The following is a 21,544-nucleotide window of genomic DNA, read 5'->3' as shown; positions in this document are numbered from 1 at the left end:
TGATAAATACAGTAAACAAATCCTTAATGAAACTAGAAATGTCATGAAAAAATTGAAAGACATATGTACACAGAAATATGCAAATGGGAGCGATGTCAGTCTGATAAAACTATGAAAAATATGTAGGGCTGTCTAACGATTAATCGCATCCAAAATAAAAGTTTGTGTTTACATAATATGTGTGTGAGGTGTATAATTATTATGTATATTTGAATACACACACATACATACATGTATATATTAAAGAAATACTTGCATGTATATACTGTATACACATTTTTCTCAAATATGTACATGCATGTGTATTTATATATGGCCGACACAAAAATTGTACACAACACACACATATATTATGGTAACACAAACTTTTATTTTGGATTACTCACAATTAATCGTTTGACAGCCCTAAAAATAAGCAGTAATTTCAAGGAAGTTACATGCTCCAATTTAAAATCAGTTTTACTATTATTGCAAATTCCTTAAAAAAAAAAAATCCTAATAAGAAAGACTGGTAGAAAAAAAGGTAAGCTATGCGTTTTGCTCTCATGCTTTCTAGGAAAGAACAGGCTTTCTCTGTTGATAATAATAAATCATAATCTGGCATGTTGAAGAGAGCAGTAGATAAGTTCCTCCCACGGTGATTATGCAAGGAGTGCTTTGCCTTCAGCTCACGTGCAGCATGTGTGTACGGTGGGGGAAGCCTCTCATGGTCAGAACAGACATCTTGTGTGCTCATTGTTGTCACAGAACATGCAGAAACGCATGCAGAGATGGTTAATCCATACAGCAGATTGTGCATGCTGCTGCTCTTTAGTGTTACAAGTCTTTTACATTCTCCTACATTACTCAAAGCCCTTAAGCCCAAGTGAGGGGGTTGCTCAGTGTTGCAAAAGGTCATGTATGTGTGCAATGTGGTTTGCTGTGGGATTTCATCATTGCTTTGCTTGAGGCTGGGGTTATTTCTCCAAAGAACGGTCAGACAGATTGCTCACTGCCCGACCTGACACTTCCAACAGCTCCAGATTGACCACGGACATCTGAGGGGAATAAACTAGAAGGATATTTTGAACTTCAATGTCAATCAATTAAACCTGTAGTATGTCTGCATATGGAATTTAAAAAAGTACAGTACAGACAACGGGATGTTTATAAGCAATTTATATAACATTCCATAGTAAATGAACACACTTTCCCTGCAGACATACAACACATAACTCTTGTCATACTTCATACATTATGCCTGAAGGTATTATGAGAGCCCACCTGCATCATGTCAAAACATGTCAGTGATGGTAAATGAGGACGTTACAAGCATAACTTTATACAAAAACAGTTGAATGAAGTATCCATGAGTTGTGGATGTTGTTGTTGTACATTGGATGTAGTAAAGATAGTAGTATTATGGTCATTTTACTATGACATGCATGACCTCTGTAAACATAAATATATATCTTACAATGATATAAAAAAACATCCCATATATTCAGGCATTTAAAAAACTAAAAAAACTATAGCTTTCCTTTTAAGGCAAGGTATGCAGTTATTTTTCTTTGAAAGAAGCATTTGGACTGGGGATACTTCTGGTTATTGATCTTAATATTTCATTGTGACAGCTTCATGTACTGACCCTACTGTGCCATCTGTTGCCTGAAAGTTCTTGGTAAACGTCAAGGAAAAAACGTTTTGACAGAAGGGGCATTTAATTGTGTTAAGATTTGTTAAGACAGTCAAATCCATTCATTGTTATGACAATATACATTTACACAACATTCCCTGTTGGAATTCATTAAATGTAATTTCTTAAACCTTCTGAAGTGTGCATCTAATGGGCATTGTACTATCCCATGAGGCCACAAAAGAGGAGTTGTCAATAGCAGTGAAGCGATGCAAGCAACTGACGCTGGTAGGTCACGTGACAAAGACAACATGACAAATTAACATTACATACATTCATAATGTATATAGAATATACTTTTTTAAATGGTAATAAAATAACTACTTATTCAAAAAAGAAGTACCTACACCGAGAGTAAGCGATTTCGGACGCAATCTAGATGTGTAAAATGATAAATGGTTCTGCTCTCACTCTTCCTACATATAAATCATGTGTACCTTCACCTTTTCTGACGCCAACATGACCAGGAGCACATTTCAAAAAGTTCGTATTTTGCTGACACAGGGTTACAGTTTGAAGAAGCGACTAAGTGGTTAACCCTTAAACGCATACCTCAGTCAGGTCCTTATCGACCCAGGACGTCACTCACTACTCTCCTCATTCATTTTTTTAAGTTAGATATCAACTTTCTGAGTATTCCTCAATCTAATCATTATAAGCAATACAACAAGAACAACAAATCTGTTTTCCAATACATTTTTTTGTAAAAAGTGTACAGGGTCACTAGCGACCCATGGTATGTAATAGTGTGACAGTGTATATTTTTTTTCTGCACAACAATAGTTAAAGCTCTGATGTCTCATTAAATGCAATTCACCTTTATTCCTTAAAGTCCCAGTGAACCGGAAGTAGCAAGTGAGTTTTCGTCAGTGCTGTGACGTATTTCCAAGTGAAACGGAATATTGAATAGAGGGCAGGGATTTATTTCAGTGCTCCTCCTCTCCATCACTAACTCGACTATTTGTTTAAGGATATTCAAACCCAAGCCGTCATTCCAGACCGGAAGTAACTTTACAGATTTTGATTAAAAATTAGCGCAACAAACAATTTTTTTTTTCCGGTCTATTATCTTGCACGGATTAATTTTTCACCCTAAAACCTGTAATGTGTGCTGACAAATTAAATGGGGTCAATTTTGATTTCATGAGCCCTGTCTGATACACAACAATGATATGATGTTTCACTCATAATTACCACATTCATAAAACAAAAGAATTCACAAGTATCATCAGCAAAACGGACTCAGCAATTAAGTACTGTACGCTATCAAATATTACTGTCACTTGGTGGACCAGGTGAAGAAGCTGTCAGCGATCAAAATATTGATTTTAAAAGCTTTGAAAACGATAGCTTTGAGAATATGGTTGAGATTGCGAATATGAGTCAGATGCTGATGAAATGAGCTCTGACAATGACAGTGACAATGACATCTGCTCAAATTGAACCCTTCCAGCTTCCAAAAGTACCAAAATATGCTTTAGTTAATTCTTTTGTAATTGTCATTAAAACATAAAGAGAGTTTTATACTATTGCAGCATTTAGAGATCCATTCATGTTATACATGTAAGACCTGAATATGTAATAATTGACGATTGACAAAACATTCATGCATTTAAAGGTTAATAGGGAAGATCTGGATTATGGTAGCAGCTGCTTGTCATGTGCATCTCATCTGATCTCTCCATTGAGACGCTGTGAGATCTCTCACAGTAATGCTGTTTTTGCACTTCATAAATGTACAGTACATGCTATATACAATTGAAATCTTGTAAAATTGAGTTTATGTAATGCTCAATGCATTTTTCCCGGGCAGTATATTATGACACCACTTCCTTTGAAACACTGTGGGAGTGTGGCGGCAGGGCTTACCAGAACATCAGAGCACAAACGGTATTAAAGCTTTCCTTGATTTTGGATAGTCTTCAAATTTTGTTAGATACCACCTGTAAAAGGAAATGGCACATTAAACAACAATGTGTGATACTAATATCACAATATTTATTTTTATAGAACATGCCTAGGTTATATTTCACCCCCCCAACATTTTTATATATATATATATATATATATATATATATATATATATATATATATATATATATATATATATATATATATATATATATATATATATATATATATAAACGCAAGTGTAAAAACATTATAGAAGTTAAATTTAAAGAAAATATACTGAACTAATTTATATATTATAAATATATAATATAAAATATATATAAATACTAGAAAATCAAAGTCATGTGTCTAACCAAGTTGTGTTCCAGATTTAAATTTGATATCACAAAAATTGAGGTTTTAAAGTACCATTTCCATGGTAAGGCAATATACAATTTCTAAATGTTTCTCACAGAATGAATTTGGAGTGTTTAAGCTGTAGAATTATATCTAATTTATGATGATTACTAAAATATGTGATACTGCTAGGGGAAAATATCTATCTGTCATGGTAGTAGCTGTTGAAATTCCTTTATGCTTATTGAGATCAGTTATTTATTATATAACATTACAGTAATGAGAATCTAATGAGAATAATCATTGGGAAAATGAGAATAACAAAACAAAAACATCAATTCATGGGGGAAAAAATTGCTTAATTGTCATGAAAATTTCACAATGCAAAATGATATTGATTGCCCTAAAATAAAATAGGCTTCATCTTTTTAATATTTGATATAATTCGTATGGTTCTGGAATGAAATCAGACATATGAGAATTGATCAATGAGAACTGAAAGCATCCTAGTGTTATTAGTAAAGTTTTTTTATATATATATAATTGCAGTCACATTGAGAAAGAATCCATTGTTTATACAGTAATGACTTACTTGTGATGGGCCATTCCTCTGCTGGACAACACAATAAGAGTGAAGAGAGCAAAAGCTGCACTATGGGTCGAGTGACCGGCCAGAGCAAATCCAGCCCATTCCACAATCTCACCTAAGAAGTTTGCTCCTGATACATACTCAAACATGCCCCCTGTGAACAGAAATGATGAAGAGACACTTAAATGAAATGAAAGGTGTCACACACACAGTCTCAATCTCAAATCTCAAATCAGTTTCAAAGCAGTGAAAGTGCATCACGTGTCTTATTATTTGTGAAGCCAACTGACCAGCATGCTGTCTGGTTTAATTTGTCAGAAATAAAGCATGTCTGATTCATCATGTCAGTCATCACTTATGCATCAAATAAAACAAGAACAAGCTTTTGGATCTTAAACAACGTTGACATACCAAAATAATTTAAAATCCATTTGTTTTTGCTAAACAATTTCATCTATGAGTCAATTCATTTTTGTTGAAGGCTTTAGTGACTTACTGAAAAAGCATAATATTTTTTTGATAATACCATCTGAAGTTGTGATGTAAGACAGCTTTAAAATACTTTTAATAAAAAAAGACAACACTAAGAGAAATAAGAGATGATTTACATATTGCAAGGACACTGAGTGTGTGGGAAAAGAGATGGAAGTGCATGTCACAAATGATTAGGATCTCTGGAGCAGGGTGGTCCTGAAAAATTGCTGAGGCAGTGAGTCATGACCAGAAAGAGCATCTATTTTTATTTTCTTTCAGTCAAAGCCAGACCAAAAGATTTTTTAGCATTGAATCAACACTCAAACCAGGACTGAAGAGGACACCCTAGCGCTGCTGACCAACCATTTGAGCTGAATGCATGTGGTATGGTTCAGATTATGTGTTGTTCGGTTCTGAAAACACTACGTGTTTATGACAATTTATGAATTTTGAGTATTTGAATATTGTGATAGAGTCAAAAGAGTCTATTCCTGAAATCCAAAGCTACATGCCATGTTCCTAAGCTGTCACTCAAAATGCTGTGATTGTTTTAACATAGTAAAGAAGCTAAGTACCAACATTTTAGTCCATTTCAATATAACATTTTAGGCCACATTTCCAATTCATAAATGGCACTGTCAGTCTGATAATTATTGCCTTACCTCTAGGTATCTTATAGCCTGTCTCTCCAGGCTTGCGGAGGTTCCTGAGGATATGGTCAGAGTGAATGTTTATGATCCATCCCAGGAACCACATACAAGACCCTGAAAAAAAAAAACATAATACATTTTTAACAATGATAACAATCAGAAATGTTTCTTGAGTAGCAAATCAGCATATTAGAATGATTTTTGAAGTATCATGTGACACTGAAGCCTGGAGTAATGATGCTGAAAATTCAAATACTAAATACTAATATGATTTTGTCCAGGTTATATATTTGAACTATACTGTAACAAAATAATAGCTACAAAAGCATGTAGGGAATACAGATGAATACAGTGAATGACAGCTAATGTTCGGGTCAACCATGATAGGTCCGCTAGAGTAAGTGTTAAAGTAACCAGGTCAGGTGACCTAAGGTTTAGGGAAAATATCTAGAACGTGAGAGTAACAAGAATTCTAACAAGTGACTATATATGTCTGTTCCTTGACCAATAGAGTCAGTGAATGTGCCATGCTCTCTCATATCCATGCTGATAGTGGCGATGGATGAATTCTAGTGTCAGCTCTTAAAGCAATTCTTATTTTCTAATGGAATATTGCAGTATGAAAATCATATATTAAAAAATGCATTGTAATCTTTAATCAAAATAACTTCCCATCCCTTCAAAAACATCTCTTTTCTTCTCTGATGGCGTGTTTACTAGTGCGAGTGCAGGACAACCTGTCACTCACATGAGTTCACAGCAAAAGCAAACAACAGCGATCCAACAATCCAATCAGTTCCCAATAGACAAAATCAAGAAAAGACTATCACAACATCCATTTCATGTCAACTTTAAAAAGTTTATAGACATAAACACTAGAGTCTATCATACATGAAAGAGAATAAAATACTAATATGACGGAAAATGACACTTATACACTGAATAATTCCTTACTATCACCTACCTGTGATGAAACAGGGATGTGTAACCCAATCAGGTGGGTAATCTGCATAGTGACTCAGGTATCTTGCCTGCAAGTACCCATTATACATGCAGAAGACAAAGGCCATAGCAAACGAGATGAATGGTGTTGATTTCCCTCCTCGAATTAAAAAGGGGTAGATGAAGGACCTAGGAGAAATACATGCTTCAGTACATGTTTAATATAAGTAGCAACTTGCAAGACAATATGAGATTGTTTACTGACAGATATTTGGACTTTCCCAATTTTATATGTTGTGTAACAAAAACAAATCCTACCGTTGCCCGTAATGGCAAAGGAACATGAGCAGAAGTAGTTGGTTGGGAAGGTGCATAATCTTTGCACATGGACTCCATAGCACCAAACTCATAGGCACCAGAAAAGCCGGCACTTCTTGAACGAACCAGGCGAACTTGACATTTACAGGGAATCCAAACCTGCTGGAAGCATATCTGCCATAGGGCACGTGCTCAAAGAGCAAAGTCACAAAAGTTATGAAGGCCATTACCATCATCAAGTACGATAAACAATCCAAAACGTACAGTTCTTCCTCCTCCGATGAAAATAATATCTTCAGAATGGCGTCCATATTTGCTAATGGAACTACCACTTAGAAGCAGAATAAAATAAAGTTTTAGGTAGGTAATGTTTGTATGTATCTCATGCACGAAACAAAACTGACACTATGGTGAAACCTGGAAGACCCGCCCATCAACACCACAAGGAGAGACGATGGGCGGGGTATGTGTCAAAACACGCCTTAATACATGCAAGTTAATAAATTCTAACCAATAGATAAACGACAGTACTGCATAAAGCAAATAATTAAGTAAATCAAAAGAAATGCGTATTGTGTTCATTTTTTACTGTTAAAAGCCAGATTCAATATTTAGCTAAAACGCAGTTTATATTGTGTTTGAGAAAATACAGAAAAACAATTCTAACTTTCTAAATATTTGCTGAAATCTTATATTTTAATTACGTAAGTTAGTTAAAATATGTGTTTTTAACTAATATTTCTCCTATTTTTTTTTATTTAGATATATGTTTTACATTGATATCATAGTATTCTAGTATAGTAGTGTTATTTTTTATCTGGCACTAAGTTTATATGGAATGAAGGTCAAAGGTTTAGATTAAATACTACTGTATCTTAAATGTTGATATTTTCAAAAGAAAATATTGTGCATATTAGTCAGGCAATATTGCGGACACCAAAGAAGGGGTCTTGCAGTCGAATGTGCGCTTGTTTGGTTTGGTCTGCGTCACATACACGACACGTGAGTTCAGGAGGAGCTGAGAAGTACAGTTATTTAGACATTATTAAGACATATAGTCAACACGCAACGCAGGTTTATATCCAGAGTTGTATGCGTCTGCAACATGGGCAGGAGAAATAGAAACAGACAAAAACCTCAGCAGTACAGAGATGGAAGACCAGAGGCGAAAAGAAGCAGAGATGATGCTGTGAGTTTGCTAACTGCTCTAGCTTCTTACTTTCCTGCTCAGTGCCAACACTGCATATTGATTTATGACTTTTACGTATGCTATACTTTGAAAACACACATCATATAATCACATCAAAATTATTGTGTATATATAACAATGTAATCACGTGATAAATGACAGATAGGTACTAGGTAGGAATACTTGAAGTAGCTGGTGTACTCACACGGGTTCTTTTGGCAGGGTTGGGGAGCTGGATACTCTGAGATCATCAAGGAAAATAAACTCTTTGAGCATTACTACAAAGAGCTGAAGATTGTCCCAGACGGAGAGTTTGAGGAGTTCATGGAGGCCATGAGGGAGCCATTGCCAGCTACAATACGGATCACAGGATACAAGAGGTGATCTAACATTTTCTGCAGGTCCAAAAGTTGCACATTACATGACAAACAGTGGTTTGCACCATTTGAATTATGACGTTAACTGTCAGTCTCCTAGTAGCAGGGCACTTGGCACACTTTTTTTGTTGCCTCTTCCCCCCAACCCATCACATATTTTAGTAATGTTCATAAATTAGGTGTCATTCGAAAGCTTAAATCTGCACAATATGAAAGATGTTTGAATTAAAATATCCAAAAACCACTAGAACATTGTTATACATTTTGTACTTCCATTATCGCAAATGTTTCCAGAGAAATAAGCCATTTTAACCAGGACATGGACCTTGTCCGTGCCTAGATGCTTTAATATATTATGTGTTTTATTAGACAGGGGAGCAACTGTTTGGACCGAAAATGAAATGAAATGATCAACTGAAAACGTCATTGTTATATAGCTCAACACAGTTAGTCTTATTATTTCAATCTCGTTTCTTGATTTACTGTGAGTTAGGGCTGTCACTTTTTATTCGATATTCGAATACATTGCTTGATATTTGATATCCGTTCGATTAGATTTTTCTCAAAAATGACAGCCCTACTGTGAGTACCATGTTTTAGCATACTTAATATCGATCTAGCTTACTGCAGTGTGCAACAAGTGTCTTAAAGAGCACCTATCATGGAATTTTGAAATTTACCTTTCATGTAGTGTGTAACATAGATCTAAGTGAACAAAAACATCCTGCATAGTTTGAAATGACCGTATATATAGTTATTTTCTTTCAAAAGTAAGAGTCGACTCTGAGTCATTTTTAAGAATCGTTAGAAGACCGAAGCTTTTTCTCTGACTAGATGACGTCAACTTGTCAAGTTATTTGAATACGATACGCCCACTTATTGTGCTCCAAGACGCCAGTGAAAACTAGAAAACATCATGGCCACGAGACGCTGTGTTCTGAAGTGCCACTCAAAAGCAAACTTTTTTCATCTGCCCAAGGATGAGCATTTGAAGACTAAGTGGCTTGAAGACAAACCATACATCATCGCGATTGAGTGTTTATTAATCGTCAAATGTATGTTTCGCGATCTCAGGAAGCTTTTATTATGGACTTTTATTATGGCGCATGGTTCTTCTTCGTCTGTCTGTACATGGACTACATGTGCACAGAGCGCCCTCCGGCTGCCAGTATGAATCGAAAACAACACATAAGAGACTCAATCGCTCATGATTAGGCTATCTGCGCATTTTGAGGAAGTATTGACTAAAAAATATTCCTCTGTTTAGAAATTTGACACAGACATATGAGAATCTATCAATATATCTCCTCATCTGCACACTTTTGAACTAAAAGCCCTGAGGGATGATGATTTGTCGCGAGTCTTCGTGAGGAGAATAGAGGAGTTTTTTTATGAATGAGATCAGCTGAGGCTCATATTACAATCAAACGTACAGACGCGGTTTTCATATTCATAACTCCTGACACATATTAACAAATTACTGTCACTATAAGACTTTGATGGGCGTTCCGTTTCCGAGAATATCTGCACAGACTAAACCAATCACAACTGACTGGGTCATCGGACCAATCACCGCAGATTAGCGTCACATAAAGGCGGGGTTTTGAAAAGTGAATCACTAAAGGAATCATTTGAGAATCGCTGTCAAAACAGGTAAAAATGAATGCATATTATAAGAAAACTAAAGTCTTTTTTGTCATTGCATGCATGCAAAACTGTTGTTGGGGACTTCTAAAACAATATTTGGAACATTTTAGATGCCATGATAGGTGCTCTTTAAAGTAGCCGCAGAGCGAACGCACAGAGTAGCATTATAACTTTCAACACACTCAAACGCATCTAATATGATAAAACAGCATCACGTTACCCCACATACGCATGGCCGGAAGAAGCTGAAGCGGTCGCCTGCGGCACAATAAAGATGTGTAATGCTTGTCTCTCATTAGCAGTCGCTTTGGAGGCCTCGTTCCGCTCTAACGGCTTTCAGCTCCACCCTGCTTCATACTACAGTAACGTTAATAAATCTTGAATACATTAGTTCATCCATAAATAGGATTTCTGCCCGAGTCCCGTCTGATTCTTTTCCACTGGCTTTAGAGGTGAAGACAACTCCCATCTAGGGCTGGGTGGTATATCGAGTTTGTACAATGTATCGATATATTTTTTTAGAAACTATATGGAATGAGGCAGTACCGTTTATATCGACATACAGTAGATTGATACGAGTGGATCTGAAAAATAGGGGAGTATGCAGAGTGAGCTGATGCAGGGAAAGTGCATAATACAATTTGTCCTAAACATGACACATGCTTTATAGTAAGGGCTTCAAAATAACTGGTAAGATAGTGTTAACACTATAGTATAGTTTAAAGTAGCTTGTCCTGTCAGACGCTCTGATGCCGATGGAGGGCAATAGAATAGGAACGCCACAATTATGACTAAAGTATACATATTTCTAAAATATTTGTTGTTGGACAGTAAATGGGCCATATGTGGAATTTTAAACCTTCAAGTAAGTATATTTTTATGAAAGTGACCATTATAATGGGGTAATCAAATATAGGCTTATATAGCTAATATTTTTTTATTTTCATTTTTAATTTAGTGAATTTAAAAACAAAATTATTAATTTAGTTTTTGCAGTGGGGGAAGTAATTCTCCCCACTAGGGATGCAACAATACATTTAGTCCGCGGTTCAATACATACCTCGGTTTTTAACCACGGCTTTTGGTTCGGTTCTGATGGCTTGTCACATCAGTTTTTTTTACACTGGCAGCTCAGAGCAGTACAGTAGCATTTAAATATGAAATTGAATGAATAAATGTAGAAATAAAATACAACATAGATTTCACTATAAAATATACATTGATTCTTAGCTACTGTATTAGTTTTTTCAGTCAAGAGCAGTGAGTGATTTTCTCTTTGTCTTTTGTTGTTGTTTTAACATTAAAGGGATAGTTCACTTAAAAATGAAAATTCTGTCATCGAGAAATGAATACAGGTTTGGAACAATATTAGAGGGAGTAAATTATGACATAATTTTAGAGGTGAACTGTCCCTTTAAGGACAGCGTGTTCATTAGGCTGCGCTGCTGTCAATTTAAGACCTGTGTGCATCTAATATACAGACACGCCAATTTTACTTTCACTTTCGACATAACCGACTATGTTTATGTAAACCTTGTGTGTATCTGACAGTATTCGCGCAGTAAGACTACTTAGTCCAGTAATCGCGTGTTTGACAGGCGTTTAGTGTGCGCGCTCCGAAAAGCGCATGTTAAAACCGTGCATAAGCACGCGAATGAAATGTTTAACTAGCAAGGCTTTAAAACGCATGCAAATAATGAACTGTGTGATTGTGAATAACTATAGTGTTCCGTGAGTATAACTCTACCACTAACGTGTGATGTGAATGTATGTCGTGTTGTTCAGTATATTGGGATGGAAGCAAATGATAGAATTTGTAGAAAAATAATCAATTAAATGCAAAACCGAGAAAACCCCCACAATTCACAAGCGCGTATTGTACTGTGAATGCCGTACCGAACGGTTCAATATTATATTGAGAATTGTGGCATCCCTACTCCCCACTGTATATTGTAAACCCCCTCTTTGCACATAATATATTGCATAGCCTACATTACATACACTGTATTTGTTTATAGCCTTCAATAATCAAAAACATTTTTTTCGAACTTCACTGGCGTGGATGTGAAATAAAATTATTAAAATAAATACAGATTTTTTTTTTATCCAAATAGAAAACCGTAGAAAATATGGGGATGTATACAATGTATCTCCATTCAACCAAAAAATACAGAGATATTATTTTTTTGGCCATATCGCCCAGCCAGCCCTACTCCCATGATTCCAAGAAATCAAGCTGTCATCAAGCTACACATTGAATAAGCGACCGCTAGCGGGGAAGATGACATGTTGTGCCTTTAAAGTCACCATTTAAAACAAAATTGACTTTTTTTTTTGTGGAATATTGTAGTATTTATTATAAATGATTTATCAGTGCACATATTAATCAACACAACATCGTTTCGAGGGTGCGAGGGCAGTACACAATTTTTTTTCTGTCTTAAAGGAACACTCCACTTTTTTTGAAAATAGGCTCATTTTACAAGTCCCCTAGAGTTAAATAGTTGAGTTTTACCGTTTATGAATCCATTCAGCCGATCTTTGTATCTGGCGGTAGCACTTTTCATACATCATTGATTCTGATTGAAGTCCATTAGCATCTCATTCCAAAAATGACAAAAAAAAGCAGCGCAATGATATTACAGCACCTGAAAGTAGCCCCCAGCTAGGTAACTTTCAATGTGACCGGCACTAAGTTTGTGTAGTTGCAGAGAAAGTTTCAGGCTTGCAGCTGACAAATTGTGTTGTGGATTTACCTGTGTGATTAGCCATGGTTCTGTGTGTTGTAAAGGGCTGTGTTAGTAAGTCGAAGGTGTATACTACCACCATGTTTCACAGAATACCAACAAATCATTGCACCACTGCAGCCATGGTACGGCCGTGAAGATCCGCGACTATTACGCAGGAATGAGAAAGTAGTTCCTAGCCATATAGGTTTAGAAAATCGCAACTTTTCATTTTCAGTTTGTCTTAGCACACGATGTAACTGTAGAAGAGTCAAGTTTTAAATAGGAAAAATATTGAAAGTGTCTTTGGTCATTTTTTGAATGAGATGCTAATGAACTTTTTAGAATCAATGATGTATGCTAAGCTATGCTAAAAGTGCTACCGCCAGATACAAAGATCGGCTGAATTGATTCAAAAACGGTAAAACTCAACTATTTAACTCTAGGGGACTTGTAAAATGAGCCTATTTTCAAAAAAATTGGTGTTCCTTTAAGAAACCATTTCACTTGAATATGTCACAATGAGAAGACAAGACTATCACATCTTCTGTTTCATGCCAACTCTAAAGACTCAAATTTAATTCCGTGAAACCATTTTGAAATTGGATATTGCTTTACCATGGAAACAAACTTTGTTAAAATTGGGCGGTGTCACATTTTACAAAATGTACTGCACTATTTTATAATCAAATCTTTTCCTAATCTTGACACAACGCATTGTTGGATAGGTCTGAGACTCAAGCTTCTGTATTGGCCACTGATTTATAGCGATATTGTGACAGAAATGTATTAATTTGTGACAGGAGATTGCTATGGCAATAGCCAGGAGGTGACCATTTTTGGAATAGTGCCTGAACAAATTCTTGCAGGACCCTCGATTTGTGATATCAACTTCAAATTTGGAACACAGATTTGTTAAACGTATGACTTTTGATTATCGAGCAATTTTAGAGTCCAATTTAATTTGTAAAATGTATATTTTGTTTAAAACACAATGTTTAGTTTTGCTTTACAGTAAATGCTCTAATTTTTTGATACAGTTAGTTGTACAGTTATACAATGATGTTTTTCCTTTTCTCAACTCCTGTAATCAGTCATGCCAAAGAAATCCTGCATACTCTTAAAGAGAAATACTTCAAAGAGGTACAAGATCTTGAGGTGGATGGGCAGAAGATCGAGGCTCCTCAGCCCCTAAGTTGGTAAGCTAGAAAACAATTTGTTTGTGTTTTTCTTGTGAAGTAGTTTTACCTGGAAATCTGTAGAACATAGTTCTTCAGATCTGATCTTTACTCTCATCATGCTGTTATAGGTATCCTGATGAACTGGCGTGGCACACTAATCTGAGCAGAAAGATCCTACGCAAGTCTCCACTCCTGGAGAAATTCCACCAATTCTTGGTCAGCGAAACCGAATCGGTAAGTAAAAAAGAAAATGTAAAAATCAGACCCTTGTTTGTGCACTTCTCCAAGGCGTGTATCTGCAGATATTTATTGGCCTTTACAGGTTTTTTTATTTATAATTTTTTTTTAAATCACTAGGACCCATTTCACCATACTTGGGTAAATTTTTTAAAAACCGTTCACACAGCGAGAACAACAGTCTCTGTGGGTTAAACTGGATATTTTATCATTGCTTTGGCACAGAATGCTTTCAATGACTACACCTTTTCAAATTACATGAACACATTTTGCACTTGGACACAAACACCATCAAAACTCATGCATGTTTGCATACGCTTTTCAAAACTGTTACACTTAAGTTCAAAACTTAAAGCAATACAAAATTGAATAAGACAGCAATTTGCTATATTTCTACAGTAATACCATATTGAAGTGTATTCTGAATCTAAAAAATGAAATGCTATCAAAATAGTTAGTTGTTAACAGTTCATTGTTTTGATTCAGAATATACTTCAATATGGTATTACTGTTGAAATATAGCAAATTGCTGTCTTATTAAACATTTAGATTTAGCTGAACAGTTACATAGTGGTTAGTCTTTTAATTTTTGAAAGAAGGAATGAATAAATGAGGCATTAATATAGAGCTTTACTGTGTACTACTGTACACCACACCCACAGCGCTTTACTATTATATCGGGGTCTCACCTCAACCACCAGTGTTCAGCATCCACAGTACAGCGGCATCAGTGCTATCATGGAGAGGGATTGATAGAGCCAATTCAGTGGATGGGGATTATTAGGAGGCCATGATTGATAAAGGCCAGTGGAGGGAACACAGAGGTTTTACTCCTGCTCTTTACGAGAAGTACCATGGGATTTTTAATGATGACAGAGTCATCGGTTTAACGTCTCATCCGAAGGATGGCGCTGTATAAATGTCCCTGTCACCATCCTGTGGCATTAAACAGACCACAGGGTGAGCACCCCCTACTGGCCTCTCTAACACCCCTTCCAGCAGCAACCTAGTTTTCTCTGAAGGTCTCCCATCCAGGTACTGATCAGGCTCAACCCTGCTTGGCTTCAGTGGGAAACCAATTTTGGCCTACAGGTTGATATGGCTGTGGCCCCACCCCAATTTTTATTACCATCTATACAAAAGGGTTAAACTTAGGGATCATTTGTACTGTAATGTGTACATGGACCATATAACACACTGCATTGAATGCTAAACAGCAGAGAGGGTCATTCTTGTTTTGTGAAGAAACTTACTACAAAAGAAAATGTATAATGCTACCGGATGTTAGTGTTTTTTTAGGTCATTGTTTAGGAGTGACAGTGTGTTTGTTATTTGACAACCTTTGCTAGTGTTATGGAAGAATGAGTTGATTTGAGACGTATATGAAGTGCTTTGGTAGTTTGTGTATTTTAAATGTGAATTTAACTGCTGTGCCGAGCTGAAAGTTGGTTAGGAGAACCGTATGAAAAAGTGACCAAGTTTTGAGAAATGTGTCCTAGCGTTATAAAAAAACTGTAATAAATGCAAATATAATATGCATATTTTTGATCAACCACAAATGGTAGTTTTTTTTTTTCTTAATGTTATTTACTCCATCAGGGTAATATAAGCAGACAGGAAGCAGTCAGTATGATTCCTCCTATTCTAATGAAAATCGAGCCTCAACATAAGGTACATCTTCAACAACACCGTCATGAGTTTCCTTGAATATCATCTGAATGTTTTCTGCACTGGGAGAATTTTTCATTTGCCTTCTCTCTCATCTTTCTGGATTTTATAACCAGATTCTGGACATGTGTGCTGCTCCAGGGTCAAAAACTGCTCAACTAATAGAGATGCTTCACTCTGATATGGATGTGCCTTTCCCTGGTAAACCGTTACTAATTATTATTATGGGTTCATATATAACGAATCCAATACAGATTTGGGCTGATCATATCTTATAGTTTACCTAAATCTCTCCTGTGTCTCCAGAGGGATTTGTAATTGCCAATGATGTGGATAATAAGCGCTGTTACCTGCTGGTCCACCAGGCCAAGAGATTAAACAGTCCATGTATTATGGTGGTAAACCATGATGCATCTAGCATTCCACGTCTGCACTTTGATCAGGACGGGAAGAAGGACGTCCTGTTTTATGACCGGATCCTGTGTGACGTACCCTGCAGGTATTTTTGATAATCTTCATATTCTGTGTGGTCCTTTTTTTAACCTTTAACCTTTTTTATGCACATTTTTACCTTTTTATAAATTATTTTTTAAAACCTAATTATTCACATGCATCTTTTGTCAAAATCATACATGTAATCAAATGTAATAACAATAATAAGACGGTTACAAATTAAATTGAAGAAGTATCAACAAAATTCATTTTTGCAAAGGAGAGGAAACAGAAGCTGCATCTGAAGTGGCATTTAGATGCATTTAAAACTGTTTAATGCAGCTCAGAGGTGACAAATTAATAACCTGCAGTTACAAGTGCATAAATGTTTTTTTTTTATATATAAAACATTGATATTTTAAATTATTTAAAACATGAAGATACTTTAAATGTTAAATTAAAACTGCCAGTAGGTGGTACCAAGTCACTGTTTACGAGCAAGTCATTGAGATTCAACCGATTTATTGAAACGGCTGATTCATTCAGGAACTAAGCATTTGACTGTCTTAATCTATTTTAGGCCATCGAATCATTGATTCAAGTGGTTTGTTCAAAATGCTGGTTCATTCAGTAAGGAAACACCCTAGTACAGTGGTTCTCAAAGTGTGGTACGAGTACCACTAGTGGTACTCAGGCTGCCTCTAGTGGTACGCAGAGGAATCGCTAAATAAAGTAATGTTAAAACGCAATAATTTTTTTACATTTAAGTACTGTACAGTTTTAATTTAACTTTTAAGTACAACACATTTTAATTGAATCATTATTTAATTATTTTATTTACCTGTATTTAAGCACAGTGCAGTGTTAATTTACAAACTGTGTATTTACAATGTTAAAGTGGTTGACAACAATAAATATTCTTATTAGGAATAAACTGCCTCGTTTTTGAACTGTGCAGAGCTGTAGCTGAATAGTTAGGCCTACCACGCTAATGTATTTTAATGTTGGTCATTATGGTGGTACTTGGAGAACAAAATATTTTCTGAGGTGGTACTTGGTATAAAAAGTTTGAGAACCACTGCCCTAGTGTGTTGCTAAGAGATGCAATTACAGTTCTGTGGCGTTTTTTTAAACTATTTCCGTTGGCGAAATCAAGCAAAAACAGGCAATATGGCAATAAGTCACTTATTAATTTCTTGTTTAGTAAACTTGCATAAAATCCAAATATCACATTTGTTATGCTGATGCCTGGAGAAAAACTGCACTCTTCCTGTGATATTTATTAACTATATTAAATTATGTAAACATACACTAACACGCAGTGAAAGCGTGCACTGTACGGTTAAACTTTAAGTACTAAAGTAAATAAAGTACTAAAATGACCAAAACTGAAATAAATTCAAGCTTTTTTAACAAAAGAAAAATAAATAAATATGACATTTACTTAAACTAAAATTAAAATGTAAAAATAAAAGCTAATAATACTAAAATAACACTGCGCAAACCCATCCACCCCAACTTAATGTGGTTGGGGGGTAGGACTGGATTTTCTACCTGCCAGATTTTTTTAGGAAAAACATATAATGCTATGTTCATCTTTCCGCAAACTTTACGAGGAAGCTTCAAACTGATAGGCTATCTATGTACAGGCTTTCTATGTAATTGGTTGCTTTAAATAATTGGTCAAAGGCCAAAATAAGCTGCAAAGTAATCAGTCTAGGTTCTTTTAATGTGGGTTATTAAAGGATTAGTTCACTTTAAAATGAAAATTACTCCATGATTACTCACCCTAAAGCCATAGGTGTATATGCAGGGCTCCAGAGTGCGACTAAATGGTCGCATTTTGCGACTAAAATTTGAGAGTGTGCGACTGAATTTTACATCCAGTCGCACATGTGTGCCCAGTAAATTTGCCTGCTGTCGGTACTGGAGAAATTAAGAAAATACACTTACTAATTATAATTGATAGACGTTATGCCTGGCAAATTCTATCTTTGCCAGGCGTTTCTATATGAGATAATATTAAACCATTTGTCCGTGATGCATTTTTGCTATTCGCAATCCAGAAGAGAGAGAGCTAAAGCGAACACAACACCACAGTCAGCTTAATAAGCGACGATGGCCAAGAACTAAACAAGTTTAGTATGCTTAAACTTTAGGGATGTGCTGTGATATTAATCTAATTTTATTTTCGATTTTGGCTTCCAAGAATTATAAAAAGATGATATGAGGTAAAACTATTCCTATAGCTGTGTTCAGTCGAGCTCATCCTTCCCTTCACAGCCGCGCTGTCATTTCTCCATAAACCTAAACTTAACGCCAGAATCAGTGATTGTTGTAAACTGCAGTCTCTACTGTTGCTGAACTGCGGGATGTGTTTGATGATAATAAAGAGCTATTAAATGCACAATAATCCGCGCAAGAGACGCTGTTTCCAACTTCAAGGCGGCTTATGTGTGTGTGCTGCCGACTTGCACTTAATATTTTAGGCTTCGTGTGCGAGTCTAAACCATCAAATACACAACAAATAGCCGGTGTCAAAATGACCGGATTGGAGAGTAGTTACTTAACAGTTTATATCTTAAATGGGCGTAAATAGTTTGGAGAAATAGGAGAATATGATTTTATTAGTTCTACATTCGATCGGTCTTAAAGGGGCAGCGTCTAATAAACCTGCTGATGATTGAGCCATTCATTCGAATCGAACAAAAGGCAAATAGAAAATATTCACATCTCTTGAATTAATAACTTTAGCTTTTATAAGCATTAATCTATCAATTTATACAGTGAAAACTATGCAGTGTTATTTTACATTTCATTACTTTATTAGATTTCTTGTAGGTTTGTTCTTTACTGTAATATTAATGTTAGCAGACCTTCCGAATGCCTGCACACTGGTCCATTTACAAATAGATGTTTTATATTTTTGTTCAAACTTTGCGGTTTCTTTTGCTATAGATATTTTACATTTCAGATTATAAAGCCATGTTAATTATGTTCTTAATGATGTTTTTTTTTTTTTTATAAAAAAAAAAAAAAAAAAAAAAGTATAATAAAAAGAACCGGTAAGAATACTGTTAAAGTACCGGATCGATAAGCAGTATCTGTAAGAGTAGTAATACCATTAAAACCTTAACGATACCGATCCCTATTAGTAATACAGTGGACATTAGTAGATTTGGTTAGCATGTTGATTTACGGTGTGCGCCCCTAAAATTTCTGGTTGTGCTCCTAAAATTTTCAGTTGGGGGCCAGTGTGCTCCTAGTGAAGACAGTTAGTCTGGAGCCCTATGACTTACTTCTTTCTGATGAACACAATCAGAGTTATATTAATAAACATCCTGAAGCTTTATAATGGCTTGGAAGCGTCAGGATATTAATATAACTTCGACTGTGTTCATCAGAAAGAAGAAAGTCATATACACCTAGGATGGCTTGAGGGTGAGTAATCATGGGGTAATTTTCCTTTTAAAGTGAACTAAACCTTTAAAGGGTACCTTTTTATGCCCCTTTTCAAAGTCTTGATTTTTGTTCTACTAAAATAGGTTTTCATGCTTGAATGTTCAGACATATTTTTCACACATTTTAAATGATTGTAGCACATAGTCTGTCAGTAACACACTGTTTAAAGGGATAGTTCACCCAAAAATGAAAATTACCCCATGATTTACTCACCCTCAAGTCATCCTAGCTGTATATGACATTCTTCTTTCAGACAAATAAAATCAGAGTTATATTAAAAATGTCCTGGCTCTTCCAAGCTTTATAATGGCAGTGAATGGTTGTCATTTTTGAAGTCCATAAAAGTGCATGTATCCATCATATAACTGCTCCACACGGCTCCGGGGAGTTAATAAAGGCCTTCTGAAGCAAAGTGGTGCGTTTGTATAAGAAAAAATCCATATTTAAAACGTTATAAACTAAAATAACTAGCTTCCGGTGGTCAGCAGTATGCAGGCCAACTTATGGCGAAAGAGTAAATCATGGTCTAATTTAAATATTTGGGTGAACTATTAGCCTGACGTCGTCATACTCAATTCTAGTCAGAATATGAGTCTGATACTGCTCCGTTGGGCTGTGATTATGGGGCGTGTTTCAACCGAACCAGGAAAGACCTCAATTGAATAGACCTACAACCAATCAGAGCAACGGAGCGACCGAGCGACGCATAACGTTAGTTGTCAAATGTCAACAGAACTCAACTACACTGTGTTGCCAAGTCCACGGGTTGAAGCGACCCCAATTATGTGATATGCAGACCCAGGAATGCGAATTTTAGCAGATAGCCCTGCCAAAATAACACATATTTTACCCCCCAAATGCCTTTTTTCCCCCGGAGAACCCCCCTGGAAAGCTATTGGGTTTGTTTTTGGCTAGTTTTGAGGAACGTTAGCAATTGGGCAGGTTTTGTTGTAAAAACTTGGCAGCCCTGTCTGCCCGCACGCTGGAATAAGTAGCCTAACGTTAAAAGAAAAAGATGAGTGTAAACGATCTTTGCCGGTGTTGTAAAAAAAGAATTTAAGGATACACAGAGTACTTACCAACACGATCATCATTTCTGAGAGAAATAGTAAAGGTGAATGCATGTACGAACAAGTTCTCCGTTTAGGATTAGAACAAATTCAACCCAAGCGCCTGGATGACGTGGATGATTACGTTACTGTTGATCATCTGTCCATCATCGTCTAAATCCCGCCCTGACAATTTCATTGGTCCGAACAGTTTCTGTGCGGGCATAATTACTCCTCTACCGATCAAGTCCAGACCAAACTGCCCGAGTAAAAATGTTGTGGGCGGGGCTAAGTTCGGCTGGCATCCAGGCTAGTGAACTTTCCTTTTAATTCCGGTCTCAATGAAGCTCCTCCTTCCAAAAAGTGCAATGTGCTCTGATTGGTCTGCTGCAGCAGTGTGTTGTGATTGGTCAACCGCTTTGAGGGTCTTGGAAATGTGACGCCTCTTACCATAACCGCGAGTTTCAACACACTACTAACGCAACTCAACCAGTGCCTTGTCCCCCACAAGTGTTTTTTTTTTTTTTTTTGGGCATATCCCTTAGGTGAGAATTATTTATAAGGGGAATATTGTGACCTGCACATTCCCATAAGAAGGAGTTCAGACCTTTTTTATGCTCATTACACACTAAAGAAAGTTGACAATGTAAAAAAGCATAATAGGACCCCTTTAAAACC

The 21,544-nt window shown here is 36.1% G+C and overlaps 2 protein-coding genes across 4 annotated transcripts in view; one reads left to right on the top strand and one right to left on the bottom strand.

Moving 5' to 3' along the window:
* Positions 1–352: 352 nt before the first annotated feature.
* srd5a1 (steroid-5-alpha-reductase, alpha polypeptide 1 (3-oxo-5 alpha-steroid delta 4-dehydrogenase alpha 1)) lies at positions 353–7,358 on the bottom strand. 3 transcript variants are annotated; one of them, XM_079829495.1, is made up of 6 exons: positions 6,899–7,336; positions 6,603–6,769; positions 5,651–5,752; positions 4,518–4,668; positions 3,545–3,618; positions 353–1,051 (listed from the first exon to the last, which is right to left on the bottom strand). In XM_079829495.1, the coding sequence occupies exons 1-5, from the start codon at positions 7,207–7,209 to the stop codon at positions 3,552–3,554; spliced, it is 798 nt and encodes a 265-aa protein (XP_079685621.1). In that variant the 5' UTR covers positions 7,210–7,336; the 3' UTR covers positions 353–1,051; positions 3,545–3,551. The 3 variants fall into 3 exon arrangements, with proteins under 3 accessions (XP_079685621.1, XP_079685620.1, XP_079685622.1); XM_079829494.1 differs by having other exon boundaries at positions 353–1,037; XM_079829496.1 differs by lacking the exon at positions 353–1,051 and having other exon boundaries at positions 1,141–3,618; positions 6,899–7,358.
* Positions 7,359–7,850: 492 nt separating this feature from the next.
* The window catches only part of nsun2 (NOP2/Sun RNA methyltransferase 2), a 39,849-nt gene continuing 26,155 nt past the window's right edge, over positions 7,851–21,544 (top strand). The window contains exons 1-7 of the mRNA XM_079829750.1: positions 7,851–8,087; positions 8,310–8,467; positions 13,932–14,036; positions 14,147–14,252; positions 15,855–15,926; positions 16,040–16,124; positions 16,230–16,422. Of these exons, the coding sequence (XP_079685876.1) occupies positions 8,004–8,087; positions 8,310–8,467; positions 13,932–14,036; positions 14,147–14,252; positions 15,855–15,926; positions 16,040–16,124; positions 16,230–16,422 (803 nt within the window). The 5' untranslated portion in view covers positions 7,851–8,003. The remainder of the gene's footprint in view (positions 8,088–8,309; positions 8,468–13,931; positions 14,037–14,146; positions 14,253–15,854; positions 15,927–16,039; positions 16,125–16,229; positions 16,423–21,544) is intronic.

The sequence above is a fragment of the Gobio gobio genome (genome assembly GCF_949357685.1).
Source record: "Gobio gobio genome assembly, chromosome: 11".
NCBI lineage: Eukaryota > Metazoa > Chordata > Actinopteri > Cypriniformes > Gobionidae > Gobio > Gobio gobio.
Note: the sequence above shows the minus strand (reverse complement) of the source record. Positions and strands in the feature narration are given on the sequence as shown.